This window comes from Ceratotherium simum, chromosome 21 (genome assembly GCF_057802395.1).
Source record: "Ceratotherium simum simum isolate JZ-2026a chromosome 21, ASM5780239v1, whole genome shotgun sequence".
Taxonomy (NCBI): domain Eukaryota; kingdom Metazoa; phylum Chordata; class Mammalia; order Perissodactyla; family Rhinocerotidae; genus Ceratotherium; species Ceratotherium simum.
This window is the reverse complement of record NC_141920.1, coordinates 490,440-502,968: the sequence shown is the minus strand read 5'-3', so window position 1 is coordinate 502,968 and position 12,529 is coordinate 490,440. Positions and strand designations below refer to the sequence as shown.

At 63.9% G+C, this 12,529-nt stretch overlaps 3 protein-coding genes across 7 annotated transcripts in view; 2 read left to right on the top strand and 1 right to left on the bottom strand.

Moving 5' to 3' along the window:
* Nucleotides 1-24: 24 nt before the first annotated feature.
* Nucleotides 25-3,571, top strand: LIME1 (Lck interacting transmembrane adaptor 1). Of its 4 annotated transcripts, none has more exons than XM_087444960.1 (5): nt 25-471; nt 1,552-1,670; nt 1,886-1,943; nt 2,014-2,535; nt 2,632-3,571. In XM_087444960.1, exons 2-5 carry the CDS (start codon nt 1,573-1,575, stop codon nt 2,881-2,883), a joined length of 930 nt encoding a protein of 309 aa, XP_087301086.1. In that variant the 5' UTR covers nt 25-471; nt 1,552-1,572; the 3' UTR covers nt 2,884-3,571. The 4 variants fall into 4 exon arrangements, with proteins under 4 accessions (XP_087301086.1, XP_087301087.1, XP_087301085.1 ...); XM_087444961.1 differs by lacking the exon at nt 25-471 and adding an exon at nt 596-675; XM_087444959.1 differs by lacking the exon at nt 25-471 and having other exon boundaries at nt 1,405-1,670; nt 2,014-2,101; nt 2,189-2,535.
* A 257-nt stretch (nt 3,572-3,828) lies between these two features.
* SLC2A4RG (SLC2A4 regulator) lies at nt 3,829-7,443 on the top strand. 2 transcript variants are annotated; one of them, XM_087444952.1, is made up of 8 exons: nt 3,835-4,023; nt 4,300-4,451; nt 5,338-5,447; nt 5,928-6,112; nt 6,185-6,285; nt 6,361-6,565; nt 6,650-6,741; nt 6,829-7,443. In XM_087444952.1, exons 1-8 carry the CDS (start codon nt 3,913-3,915, stop codon nt 6,938-6,940), a joined length of 1,068 nt encoding a protein of 355 aa, XP_087301078.1. In that variant the 5' UTR covers nt 3,835-3,912; the 3' UTR covers nt 6,941-7,443. The 2 variants fall into 2 exon arrangements, with proteins under 2 accessions (XP_087301077.1, XP_087301078.1); XM_087444951.1 differs by having other exon boundaries at nt 3,829-4,023; nt 6,361-6,741.
* Nucleotides 7,444-7,621: 178 nt separating this feature from the next.
* ZBTB46 (zinc finger and BTB domain containing 46) overlaps nt 7,622-12,529 on the bottom strand; it is a 69,462-nt gene continuing 64,554 nt past the window's right edge. Inside the window, exon 5 of the mRNA XM_087444949.1 lies at nt 7,622-11,559. Coding sequence (XP_087301075.1) covers nt 11,188-11,559 — 372 coding nt within the window. The 3' untranslated portion in view covers nt 7,622-11,187. The remainder of the gene's footprint in view (nt 11,560-12,529) is intronic.

The window sequence follows — 12,529 nt, the reverse complement described above, 5'->3', positions numbered from 1 at the left end:
GCCGGGCCGGGGGGCAGGGCTGGAGGGGTCCCAAGTGAGGCCACTGCCCCTTGCCCAGAGGCGGAGGGCCCAGGAGGACTGGCGTTCTCCCTGCTCTCCCAGAGGGGGCACTGCCAGCAGCTCCGGCGGGTCAGAGCCAGGGTGGCCTGCATGTGGCCTGACACCCTCAAATGGGTGGAGCGTGGTGCTGCAGTAGTGGGAGGAGACTGAGCTGTGACAGGTCCTCGGGGAGTGCTGTTAAGGAGGCAGGAGGACCTGGCGGGGTGGGTTTGGGAGCCCAAGAGCCTGGGTTCAGCCCCAACGCTTGGCGGCCGTGAGACCGCCCAGTTCCCGTGTGTGCTGGGCCTGTCTCGCCAGCTGCAGCCCACCTCACTGTGGGTGGAGACGACGTGAGTTAGTCTCCTGGAACGGTGCCGGCTTGCAGCACACACCCACCAGTCAAGTCTAGACCCCAGGCAGGGGCCACAGCAGGTGGGTAAGGCCAGGGTGGTGGTTGCCTCGGGAGCAGCTGCAGCAGCGGGTTGAGTGGCTGCGTGGGGGGTGCAGTGAGTGCACAGGCAGGAAGTGAGGGGGAGCTCACTGAGGGCTGCACGAAGGTGCTGCTCCTCAAGGTACCCGAGCCGCCTGGCCAGCCCCAGACAGGGCTGGGGAGGTGCTGCCACGCCCACGGCCTTGGTAAGTCCTGCTCCGGCCTCCACCCTGACCAGGTCCCCAGCCTCCTGGGGGCAGCTCAGGGCTGGGCTCTGGGAGGACTGGGCTCTGGGAGGACTGGGCTCTACCAGGTCAGGGCACTGGGACCTGGGCTGGGACCAGGTTAGCCAGCCTGGGTCCTCTGTGAAGGAAGCCTACTCCCTGGGTCTGGGCAGACTGGCCCCACCGCCAGGGACACCCTACCCCCAGTCTCTGCTGCTGGACTAAAGGCTGTGCTGATTGTGTGGTGGGCCCCCACCCCTAGCAGCTTTGCTGAGACCCCAGGAAGCAGACAGAGCCAATTGCAGAGACGGTTGGAGAGGTGGGGAGGGGAGCCCAAAACAGCCCCTCCTGCCTGCTACCCCCACCTTTCCAGCCCCTCCAGGGCCAGGCTCTGTAGTGGATGGATAGGTATCACCCAAGGCAAGGGCCATCTCTGGGCAGGGCAGGGCTGCAGGTGAGTCGCCCGTGGCTCTAAGGCCCAGGGGCGTGATCTCAGGGGCCTCCCCAGGTCTCAGGTTTGGGCTGCAGTGACCACCGCGGGGCCTTGGCCAGGTCACAGCTGCCCTGCCCCTTCTCACAGGCCTTGCTCAGCCATTGCCTGGGTCATCCTTGCCGACCTGGGTACTCATAGGGCCAGGCAGAGCACACCTCCTCACACCTTGCCAGAGCGGGAAGGTGGGTGCCAAGGCTGTAGCCTCTATAGGGGGGAGGGGTTGTGGAGCCTTGAGGTTTCCTGTGTGCTGAGTCAGAGTGCCCAAGGGGAGGAGAACGCCCAGCAGCATGAGGTGCAGAAGTGGGGCTGCCAGGTGGGCACCAGTCCCTCAGTCAGCCCCCAGAACCCCGGTCTTCCGCCCCCAGGACAGTTCACAGCTTCACAGGATGGGGCCACAGGTGCCCTCAGTGCCTCCTGCCCTCTGGGTCCTGGGGTGCCTTGTCCTGCTCCTCTGGCTGTGGGCGCTGTGCACAGCCTGCCACAGGTATGTCCACCCTTGGCCTGGGTTCTGTGTGGGACCTGGCTCAGCTCTGTGGCCAGAGGGGGTGGGGCTCCAGGCAGATCCCCTCTGGCTCTGTGCACGCACCTCCCTACTGGGCTTGAACCAGAAGCTACGCCCTGCCCCCATGTCTGCCTCCTTGGCCTGACGCCCCTGCCCCCATGTCTGCCTCCTTGGCCTGACGCCCCTCCTGCCTCCAGGAAGCAGGTGCAGAGGCAGCGGGCCGGGCTGCAGGGCAGTGTGGTGCCAGCGGAAGCGGTGAGTGCCAGGCTGTCCCCAGGGCCAGGGAGGGGCCAGCAGGGGACCGACCAGCCTTCCTTGCCCCCAGTCACTGCTGAGACGACCCCACCTCTGCTCCCTCAGCAAGTCAGACACCAGACTACACGAGCTGCACGGGGGCCCTCGTCGCAGCAGAGGTGAGCAGAGCTGGGAGGGGCATCCTGGGTGCCGGGAGGGGCTTGCTGCACTGCACCCCATGACCTCTGCCCTGACCCCACCCCCAGCCCCAAGGCCTGTCAGCATGGATCTCCTGCGCCCACAATGGCTGGAGGAGTCCAGAGACACCACCAGGCCTCTGGCAGCATTCTCACACCGGGAGCTGCCTCAAGCACCCTCCATCAGCCCCGAGGCCACCTATTCCAATGTGGGGCTGGCTTCCATTCCCAGGGCCAGCCTGGCAGCCAACCCTGTGGTGTGGGCAGGGGCACGGCTGACCAGCCGCTGTGCCAGGCCTAGGCCTGAGGCCAGACCCATGGTGGCTGAGTATGCTTGCATCCAGAAGCTCCAGGGAACAGGTCTGGGTCCCCAAGCCGTGGAGCAGGGGAAGGCCCAGGTGACCCCAGCCGCTCAGGTAAAGTGGAGGGGGCAAGGTAGGGTGGGTGGGTGGGCAGATCCTTGGCAGAGTGGATGGTGCTGACCCCTCCCTGGGTCGGCTTCCTCTTTCCAGGTGGACATCCTGTACTCCAGGGTCAACAAGTCTAAAAGGAGGAACCCAGGACCTGCTACACACCAGCCAGAGCCCAAGGGTGGGGGAAGGATTCTGGCTCTGGGGAGTGACCTGGCCTATGAGGCCCTCCCACTCACGGGCCAGGGCGTGGACAACAGTTGCCCAGAAAACGTGTATGAGAGCATCCAGGAGATAGGAGCCCCTGAGCACCTAGAGACCCTCCCACCCCCCACCCCCCGCTCTGGCTATTAGCATGAGTGGACATGTGCAGGGCACAGAGGCCCCTGCTTCCTGCCTCAGCCTAGGGAGGGGTCTCCGACTCCTCCCTGCCACAACACCAAGCACAGATGTTCCCTCCTCCAGAGTGGAGCCGGACTCCCCACTTCCGCCACAGCTGACAGCACAAGTTCCAGATCCCAGGGCTGCCAGCCCGGGACGTCCCCGGGGTCCTGGCCGCATGGCCTCTCCAGGCCAGCGTCTTAATAAATCCCAGTGCGGAGGATGAACACAGCGTGCCTCCCAGCCTACTCTTCTCCGAAAGCTTGGGAGGGTTGGGGGATTCTCTGGAAGGAGTAGAGGCATCCCCCTGGCCTCGGGACAGGCTTCCTCCGACCTGGGGGGCCCGGGCCCTGCCACCTGAGGCCGCCGGCCGGTGAGGCTCAGAAGACAGTGTAGGGAGGGAGGCGAGCGCGGGAGGTGGTTCCCAGGCCGTGGGTCCTGGGGGGCAGTGCGCCCGGCCGGCAGGGTGGCCGCCCCACGGTGGGACTTGGCCCCCGAAGGCCAAGGGAGGGCTCCGCCGCCAGCCCCGGATTTACGTAAGGCTGGGTGAGTGGGTAGTCGTGCGTTAAAGAGTAACCTGGTCCCGGGAAGCCCGCCAAGCGGACGCGGCCCCTTGCCGGGCCGGGCACCCCGCGAGGAGGAGGCCTCCCCGGCGACGGGGGCGGGGCGGGCTGGGCCCCTTCCCCGGCAGCGCGGGAGCGGCCAGCGCGGGAGCGGCGCCCGGGGGCGGGGCCGGCGTGGGGGCGGGGCGCCGGAGCGCAGACCAATGGGGGCGCGGCCGGCCGGCCACCTCGAGTGTTGATACAGCGCGCGGGCCAATGGGCGCGCGCCGGGGCGGGGCGCGCGGGGGCGGGGCTGGCCGGCAGCCTGCGGGCCGCGCGGCGAGGGCGGCGGCCGATTCAGGGCGGGGGTCGCGGCCCGGCCAGCCCGGCCCGGCCCGGCCCGGGGCCGAGTCCGAGCGTCCGCCCTCCCTGCTGCAGCCTGGCGCCCGGCCGGCCGACCATGGAGGCCGAGCGCCCCCCGGCGCCCGGCCCGGGCTGCGGGCGTCCCCCGCCCCGCGCCATCGGCCGGGACCCCGCGGCCGCGACCGTGCCGGTGTCTGCGCCGCCGCAGGTACCGGGCGCGGGGCCTGACCGAGCTCGAGCCGCGAAGATGGCGTCGGTGCCGCTCGGACTCCGGGGGCGGGGCGGGGCGGGTAGGGTGCCGTGCCGGTCCACGCGTGTCCGTGGGGCCGGGGTCCGGGCGGGGCGCTTCCCGCCGCGCGGGGGCGGGGCTGGGGGCGGGGTCAGGGCCGCACCGGCCGCGGCGCGGGGTGTGTGCCTAGCGGATCCGAGGCGGGGGTGGGGAGGCCCCGGGCCGCCGCCCCCGCTGAGCCGGCCCGGTCCGCAGGGCCCTCTCGGAGGCGGCGGCTTTGCAGGCTTGGAGTTCGCGCCGCCGCAGGAGCCGGAACCTCGGGCCGCGGACCTAGGGGCCCCGGGGACATGGGCCGGAGCGGCGGGGCCCCCACCGCCGTCGGCGCACATCCCGGTGCCAGCGCAGAGGTCAGCCGGTCCAGTGTGTACAGGTGCACCGGTGTGTGCAGGGGTGGTGGGTGGGGCACAGGCACGTGCCTCCCGACCCCCCTACCGGGGGCCTCGGTGGGGGCAGGTCAGGGTCCGAACTTGGGTTTCTTACCCCCACCCCTAGCTTTCCAGCCCAGGAGAACTTGAGCAGAAATGATAAATGTATTAATATCTTTGTTCCCCTCAAACTCTGGGGCCACAGTGCAGAGTTGGGAGGGAGCTGCTGTCGGTCTCTGTGCAGAAGAGGCTGCGCAGCTGGCTGCTGGGTCAACTGCCCAGGAATCCCTGGGCTTCTGACCACCATTTCCCCAGCCCAGCAGGGAAACTTTCCTGGGTGCCTGACACCGGGCTGGCTGCGCAGGCGGGGCGGGCTCTGGCCTGGCTGGCTGGGGCCTGGGGACCCACTTGTGCTTCAAGCGCAGTCTCCCCTGGCTGCTGCTGCTGACTGCTGGCTGCTCCTGCCCTCCCAGGCCTGGCGCTAGGCCCACAGTTGCTGTTGCACAACCCTGGTTAATGTGTGATGGGGGGGAGTGGCGGCTGGGCCTGGCCTGGCCTCATCAGTGGGGCCTCAGACCCCTGTCCAGCACCAGGGTCTGAGGGAGCCACTGTGGAACAAAGCCCAGGCTGCAGAGAAGTCAGGCTTCGGGTAGGCCCCAGCCCAGGCCCTGTTCCTGGTGGTTCCTGGAGATTTGGGGCTCTGCAATCTGAGCTGGGGGTGGAGTTGGGCCTCCTGCCCAGCGCCTGGAGTGAGAGAGCCTGGTGCACACACACGTGTCCAGGCCTGCACGTGTGCGTGTGCCGGGCCAGGGGAGGGGCCTGGAGTGCTTGCTGGGCCCCACCGGCGTCCCACCCCCATCTCCTCCAGAGCCCCCGCAGGAAAAGCCCGGCTGGACGAGGTCATGGCTGCCGCGGCCCTCACAAGCCTGTCCACCAGCCCCCTCCTGCTGGGGGCCCCAGTTGCGGCCTTCAGCACAGGTGAGACTTAGGGCCTGGCACAGGGTAGGGGTGGGGGCAGAGCCCAGGACCACTGTCCCTCCAGGACCCTACAGCTGGCTAGCCCGTGTGGGGCAAGCAGAGTGCCCTTTCCTGGAACATGACCTTCTAAACATACCTGTTTAGGCCTAAAACGGACATCAGGACTCCCAGTGCCCCTCACAGAGGCCAAGCCACAGTACCCAGGTCTGCAGGCCTCTGTGACCTGTCCATCTCCACCCGGCTGGCCAGGCATCTTCCCACAGAAGACTTCTCTGTGTATCTTTCCCTGTGCTGGGGAGGCTAGTCCCCAGCCTGCCATGCCAGCTCCTCCTGGCCACTGCCGCCTCCAGGAGGCTCTGCCCACCAAGCTCGCCTGTGAACAGAGTTTGCTCAGAGTTAAGGGACTCGCAGCTGGCAGTTTCTGCAGAGCAGCCTGAGCCTGCCGAAAGTCCTGACAGTAGCACTGGTGTGTCCCCGCAGAGGCCAGCCTGGAGCCCTGGAAGGAGGCCCCAGTGCAGCCACCAGGCAGCTGCAGCAGCAGCAGCAGTGGAGACTGGGGCTGGGACCTAGCCAGTGACCAGTCCTCTCCGTCTACCCCGTCGCCCCCGCTGCCCCCTGAGGCAGCCCACTTCCTGTTTGGGGAGCCTGCCCCGAGGAAGAGGAAGGTGAGCCTGGGGGCAGCGCTCGGGGCGGGACGCACATGTGGCCCAGCATGACCACCGGCCCTTGTTGCCCAGAGCTCGGCGCAGGTGCTGTTCCAGTGTCTGTGGAAGCGCTGCGGGAAGGTGCTGAGCACGGCCTCCGGGATGCAGAGACACGTCCGCCTGGTGCACCTGCGGTGCGGTGGGGCTGGCAAGGGGGGGGCGGGCCAGGTGGGCCGCCGCTTCAGCTCCCCCCGCTGTGTCCCCAGCAGGCGGCAAGCAGAGCCAGAGCAGAGTGACGGCGAGGAGGACTTCTACTACACAGAGCTGGATGCTGGCCTGGACACACTGACCCGCGGGCTGGCCAGCCTGAGCCCGGCATCCCCCACTGCCTCTGTGCCACTCACCTTCTCCCACCTGGAGCTGCCAGAGCCCTTGGCCACCCCCCAGGTGTGGCACCGTGACCACGCCTACCAGGTGGGAGAGGCCGCAGGCAGTTGCTGGGGTCGGTGCTCAGGGTGCCCCAGAGGGGAGCGAGGCCACAGCTGTGTCTCCTCTCAGGGCTGCCCAGCACCCGTCCACCTGGAGCCACCACCCCCCACAGTCAGGGCCTGCACACCAGCCCTGCCTTCCAAGTTTGCTGCCAACCCGAGGTGCGTGTGTGTTGAGGGCTGGGGCAGGGGCCCCGCAAGGATGGGCCTGGCCCGACAGCACCCCATGATCCCCATGTTTCCCCCTAGGAAGCCCCGAGGTGATGCCAAGAAGTGCCGGAAAGTATACGGCATGGAGCACCGGGACCTGTGGTGCACGGCCTGCCGCTGGAAGAAGGCCTGCCAGCGCTTCCTGGACTGAGCCCCACCCCCGTGCTGCTGCCTGCCCGCCCGGGCTCGTGAAAGGGGAAAATAAGCTGCCCACCCCTCCTGGCCAGGGGCATCTTCTAGCCACAGAGTCTACTTTTTAATGGGGAGGGGGGAGCCAGTGACCCTGGACCCCCAGAGGTGGGGTGGGGGGGCTCCATCACTCAAAGTGCCTCTGAAGAAACCAGCCTTTTGCACTAAAGCCAAACCCCATGACTGCCCCCTTGGCCCCGGGGTCCCTGGGGGGGGGAGCACTGCCCTGCCTGCCCGTGGGCCCAGGGACTTGTCAAGGGTGCTGAAGGGCCTGGAAGCCACACGGGAGCCAGTCCTTGATGCACTTTGAGGGGTGTCAGGGAGGGGCCTCCCCTGCCCACACTTAACCTGACGGTTCGAGGGCCCCTGGGGTTGACATTTGTATCATGTTTTCAAAGCTCAGGTGTCTTGCGTCTGGGCTGCGCCAGGCGGAGAAACATTAAAGATTTGAGTTTTTTCCAGAAACCGAGTCTGCTTCCTGGGGGGAAGGGCCTGGAACTAGGACCCTGCCACAGGTGGGCGGTGGGCAGGTGGGCCAGGGAGGCTGGCATCAGGCCACAAAGGGCTAGCGGGTCACTCTCTGGCCACCTGCACCCAAGGTGAGGCCAGAGGAGGGGACACTGAAACACACACGAGGCATCGGTGTGAGCAGCAATTTCCGAATTTATTGAAAGTGATCGTTTTGCAAGAATGTCTAAGCTAACCCCATCATAGAAAGGAAACCCACAAGCAGGCGCAGAGTGCACCCAGGCCGACAAGAAACCGCAAGACCACTAGAGAAAGTACTGTTTACCTGTCCTATGGCTACAGAGAAGCGGACAACAGAGCTGTGATTTCCCACTGACCGATTACGAAAATCTCCCCCAATATTAAACACATTTCCAATACAAACACAGGTTTATAATAATTAATATAAAGTCGATATACTATAGATTATCCCCAGAAAAAAATGAACAATTTTCAAACACTGCCCTTTTTTTGTCTGTTTTGTTTTTGTTGACAGGTTGAAAGCATGTTGAAAAAATAAATATTTAAGAAAAGCACACACAGCACCCTCACTACACAGAGTTCTAAAAGGGCTGCGTACAAAATACAACAGAGGATCTAAAAAATGAAAACAACCACCATTAAGTATGGCTTTCTTAAGAGTTGCACATGTCACAGAATGAGCAAAAATAACATTATCTTTCATAATATTGCAAAAAGTTCCAGTTTTTGCATCTTCTCAGAGTTTTCTTTTTTAAAAAGCAAGATGTGCAAAGTGGGCAGCAGTAGCTGTGTCTCGAGGTGAGGTCCCTGTTGAGTCCTGGTAGTGCTGTGACTGTTCCCCAAGCCCGGAGTCACACGTTCCACCTGGTCAGGATCCAAGCTCGACACCAGCGTCATGGTTCCCCGCCCCCCCCTCCAGAACGCACCACCCAACCGACTGTGTTCCACTTTGGTGTTGCAAACACCAACATCCAGACAAACACAAACGAAAAAGTACAAAACGTAAAATGTAATCTACAGTTTTTCCTCTTCGTAAAAAAATATTTATTAGTTTCAACATTGATTTTAAAAAAAAAAAGGTCACGTAAAAAAACCTCTTCATGACACGTCTGTTCCCTCCCCGCCTCCTGAGAGGTGATGTGTTCATCTCCATCTGTGAAATTCAACACTCTCGGACCAGCAAACTGCACACGAGAACAAGGAACCTGCCACGCAGCAAGCACCTGGGGAACCTGGTGGGGCAGGAAGGGGGACCCTCGGTTTTCAGTACAGTATTGGTTTTAAGGAAGAAAATGCCCTGTGGTGCTGACAACAAACCCCCAAGCAGGCCAGCGAGGGCGGTGCAGAGCGGGAGCAAGGGGATCAGAAAGAGCAGGACATCCTGAGTGCAGAGGCAGAGGTGGCCGGGGCGTGGGCAGGGCGGCCTGAGAGGTGGGGCCAGTACAAAGTCCAGAGACACTTGTTGGTAAGAAAGGTCTGGTTTCCAAATGCATTTTATAAGAAAGTCAGTCTGTTTATAAAAGTGGTTAGAAAGCGGGAGGATACACGGTTCTGACAGCCCTGCTGGGCTGGGCCTCCCTGGGGAAGGCAGAAAGGGAAGTGTGTCCTCGAGCCCCCCGCTGCCCCCACTGGCCTCACCCCCACCGCAGGAGGAGCCGGCCATGGCCACAGCTGGGGAAGATCTTGGCCCTTTCTCTGAAGGACACCAGCGCTGAGGAGCTCAGAGCGTCCCCAGCGGAGAGATGTGGGTGCAGGCAAGCCAGACGACACCTCCATCAAGAGTGCCCTCTTCTAACCGACAGAAACGGCAGCCAATTTTATTAAAACAAAAGCTGGGCCAGCCCCATGGCTTAGCGGTTAAGTGATCGCGTTCCGCTACTGGTGGCTCCGGGGTTCGGATCCCGGGCGCGCACCGACGCACCGCTTCACCGGCCATGCTGAGGCGGCATCCCACATACAGCAACTGGAAGGATGTGCGGCTATGACATACAACTATCTACTGGGGCTCTGGGGGAAAAAAAAAAAGGAGGAGGATTGGCAACAGATGTTAGCTCAGAGCTGGTCTTCCTCACAAAAAAAAAAAAAGCTGTGCTCCTACGCGGGGGCAGGACTTCAGAGACAGCACGGCGCCTGCACATCCACTCAGGCAGCCAGAGAGGCTGGTGCTCAGGGTGCTACTGGGGGCACGTGCTCCAGGCCACCACCGGAACCTAAATTAGGGTTTTGTGGGAGCTTCCTTTTTCCACCTAGAAAGAATAGATGTGACACAATAAAAAGCTTGGTAAAAGCCATTTGGCTTACAGTCTGTGGAAAAAGAGAAATAAGAAGACGGTCTCTCCAGCGAGGCTCTAGCTCAGGGCCCCAGGTCCACGCAAGGGGTGGGGCGGGGAGCTCTGGGACTGGCGGTGTGCAGCGGAGCGAGGTGGGAGAAGGAGAGGAATGTCTTAAATTGAGTGTCCTCAGAGACAGCCTTAACAAGGAAGAAGACAGACGGCCGTCTATCCAGCTGGGGAGCGTCCTCACAGGGGTGGTGCTGGCCAACCAGCCGGGCACAAGGCTGGCCCTGGCTTTTCACTCAGAAAAAAAGAGAGCAGGTCGTAAGCTCCTTTAAAAAGACAGCCAGCGGACCTGACAAGCCAAAAGAAAGACAACTCTGTATGTTTCCTCAAGGGAGAAAAATAATGCCAAAGTTACCTATGTAACTACCCCACTGTCTCTCACTACTCAGAAAGTTTGGTTACCGCGCCGGAAGGCGAGCAGCACGCGGCAGTCGGGACACCACCTCCAGTGTTAGCAGCGACAAAGGCAAGCGCACCCAGGGGGTCAGCAGGAGTGGCCTGGGCGCGACGGGACCGCAGAGCCGAGGGGACGAGGCCAGCCCTGGCTCTCCAAGGAAGTGCACACAGAACAAAGGGCAGAGGCCCCAAAGGGACCCCCAGCGGCCTGCAGCCCCAAAAGGGACCCCCAGCGGCCTGCAGCTGGGAGCACAGAGCCCTGCCCGGGGGGGAGGGGGGAGCGGGCACCTCGGTCCCCATGCAGCCGCCTCCCCCGGAAGATAGCACCTGGGAGCCCTCGGCTGCAGTGGGGGCCCTCTGCAGCTGTTGTGTGTTCAGCACCAAAGCCCGGAGGCAGGAGGCCGGGGCTTTCTGTACATGGGCCTGGATTCTGCAGGCTGCACAACGTGGCAGAGCCACGAGGGCAGGTTGCAGCAGTGGCCGCAGGCAGTGACCAGGCTGCTGAGAAGTGGGACAGAGGAGGTCAGAAGGGAGGGAGGAGGGTGGACTTGAGCACTGAACGCAGCTCCGTGCTGCAAATTCTCCTCAACTTCTCTCCGACCTGTGGCCTCGGGGACTGCGCACGTGACCCCAACCAGCGCTGACCCTGACCTGGCCACTGGCCCTTCCTGCCTCCAGAGGCCAGGCAGGCCACAGGGGCTCTCCTGACGCCCCGGCCAGGCGCACCTGCACGGACCCCCTATCAGTCCCGGGCCAGCTGGGAGCACGCGCTCTCCCGTGCTCAGTCCCACCCTGCGCACCCACTTTGTGTTCGGTCCCAGGGCCCCCGGGTGCTGGGGTCGCACCTGCCTCTGAGCCCACAGGGCCGGCTTCTGTGTGAGTCTGGGGGCAGGAGCAGAATAGAGGGGACCCGGAGGAGGGGCTGCCAGGGGTCTGCACGGCCCTGCCGGGGAGTGAGGACCCTAAGGGTGCACAGGTGGGGCGCCTAGGCGATCCAGGCGAAGTCCCTATCGGGCCCCCCGGCCGGGCTGTGGGGCCCCCGCGGGGAGTCCTCGTCGTCCTTGTCCCCCAGCAGTGCGTCCTCAGGGGCCAGGCCCGCGTCGTCCTCGTCCTCGCCCAGCTCCTCCTCGGCCTCCCCGCGCGGGTCCTCGGCGTCCTCCAGGTACGGCCCCTCGCCCGTGAACAGCTCGGGGGAGCCCTCGGCACCGCCACCGTCCAGGGCTCCGGCCACGCCGCGGCCCGTGCAGTCGGCACACACGCCGTGGCGGCGGGACCCGTGCTTGATGCCCACGCTGGCGGCCGACATGAACACGCGACTGCACAGCTTGCACACGTACTTCTTGTCCTTGCTGTGGACCTGCGGGGGCGGGGCGGGCGGTGAGGGGGGGGCGGGGCGGTCGGTGGGGGGCGGGGCGGGCGGTGGGGGGGGCGGGGCGGGCGGTGCGGGGAGGGGGCGGGGCGGTCCGTGTGGGAGGGGGTCCCACAGGCCCCCATGAACGTGGGTCCTCCCAGCCACATCCTTCCACAAACCCTGCACCATGAAGACCCACTACTCAGATGTCTGTTGCTGGGTGCTGCCGGACCGGTTCTGATTCTAGAAATGGAACCTCAAGCGACTTGGTCCCCAGGACCCTTGCTGGGTCTTTTTAGTTTGTTATATTTTAAACCCAGGGCTTCCTCGACCTCCCCCCAACAAAAGAACAAAAACTCCAGGCCCAGCGGCAGTGACAGTGTGTTGGGTGAGCAGGCACAGCGAGGCTGGGCAGTGGGGCAGCCACTGAGGCCCCTGAGACCTCAGGCTCCCATGCAAGAGAGCCAGGGGCCACCAGGACACCTGCCAGCAACCAGGGTGTCTCAGGAGCCGCAGGAGCCTCTGGCCAGGACCTGATGGCCAGGCAGGCATCTGACCGGGCAAATGGCAAGAAGGGAGAAGGATGCAGGCGCATGGCAACCGTGGCCCAGAGACCCACCGTCCAGACCCGGCCCTGAAAACCCTGCTGCCAGCCCTTCCGTGTCCTCTGTGGCGGTAGTAGGTGCCAGAAGGGCCACAGGCAGGGACGAGGTGACGCCCCTGATGCTGCCTGCTTCACTGGGGGTGAGTGACCCCCGAGAAATTAAAGAGGAAGATACGGATCCCCTTCTCAGAAAAAGGCAAGCCCTCACATGTTTTCAGTACGTCTTCCGGGATTATGACCTTCCTGAAGCCCGACCATGAACACACGATAAAAATCCGGCCCCATCCAAGGGGCAGGCAACAGTGACACTTCAGGGACGCGCTCGTGTGGTTTTGCTAAAGAAAAACGTAGCCACCGTGTGGCTGTTGGGAC

Coding starts and splice junctions, on each gene's coding strand:
- LIME1 (XM_087444958.1), top strand. CDS start 1,474: ATGAGGTGCAGAAGTGGGGCTGCCAGGTGGGCACCAGTCCCTCAGTCA. Junction 1,671..1,885: donor CTGTGCACAGCCTGCCACAG/GTATGTCCACCC, acceptor TCCTGCCTCCAG/GAAGCAGGTGCAGAGGCAGC. Junction 2,536..2,631: donor AGGTGACCCCAGCCGCTCAG/GTAAAGTGGAGG, acceptor TCCTCTTTCCAG/GTGGACATCCTGTACTCCAG.
- SLC2A4RG (XM_087444951.1), top strand. CDS start 3,913: ATGGAGGCCGAGCGCCCCCCGGCGCCCGGCCCGGGCTGCGGGCGTCCC. Junction 4,452..5,337: donor ATCCCGGTGCCAGCGCAGAG/GTCAGCCGGTCC, acceptor CATCTCCTCCAG/AGCCCCCGCAGGAAAAGCCC. Junction 6,742..6,828: donor AAGTTTGCTGCCAACCCGAG/GTGCGTGTGTGT, acceptor GTTTCCCCCTAG/GAAGCCCCGAGGTGATGCCA.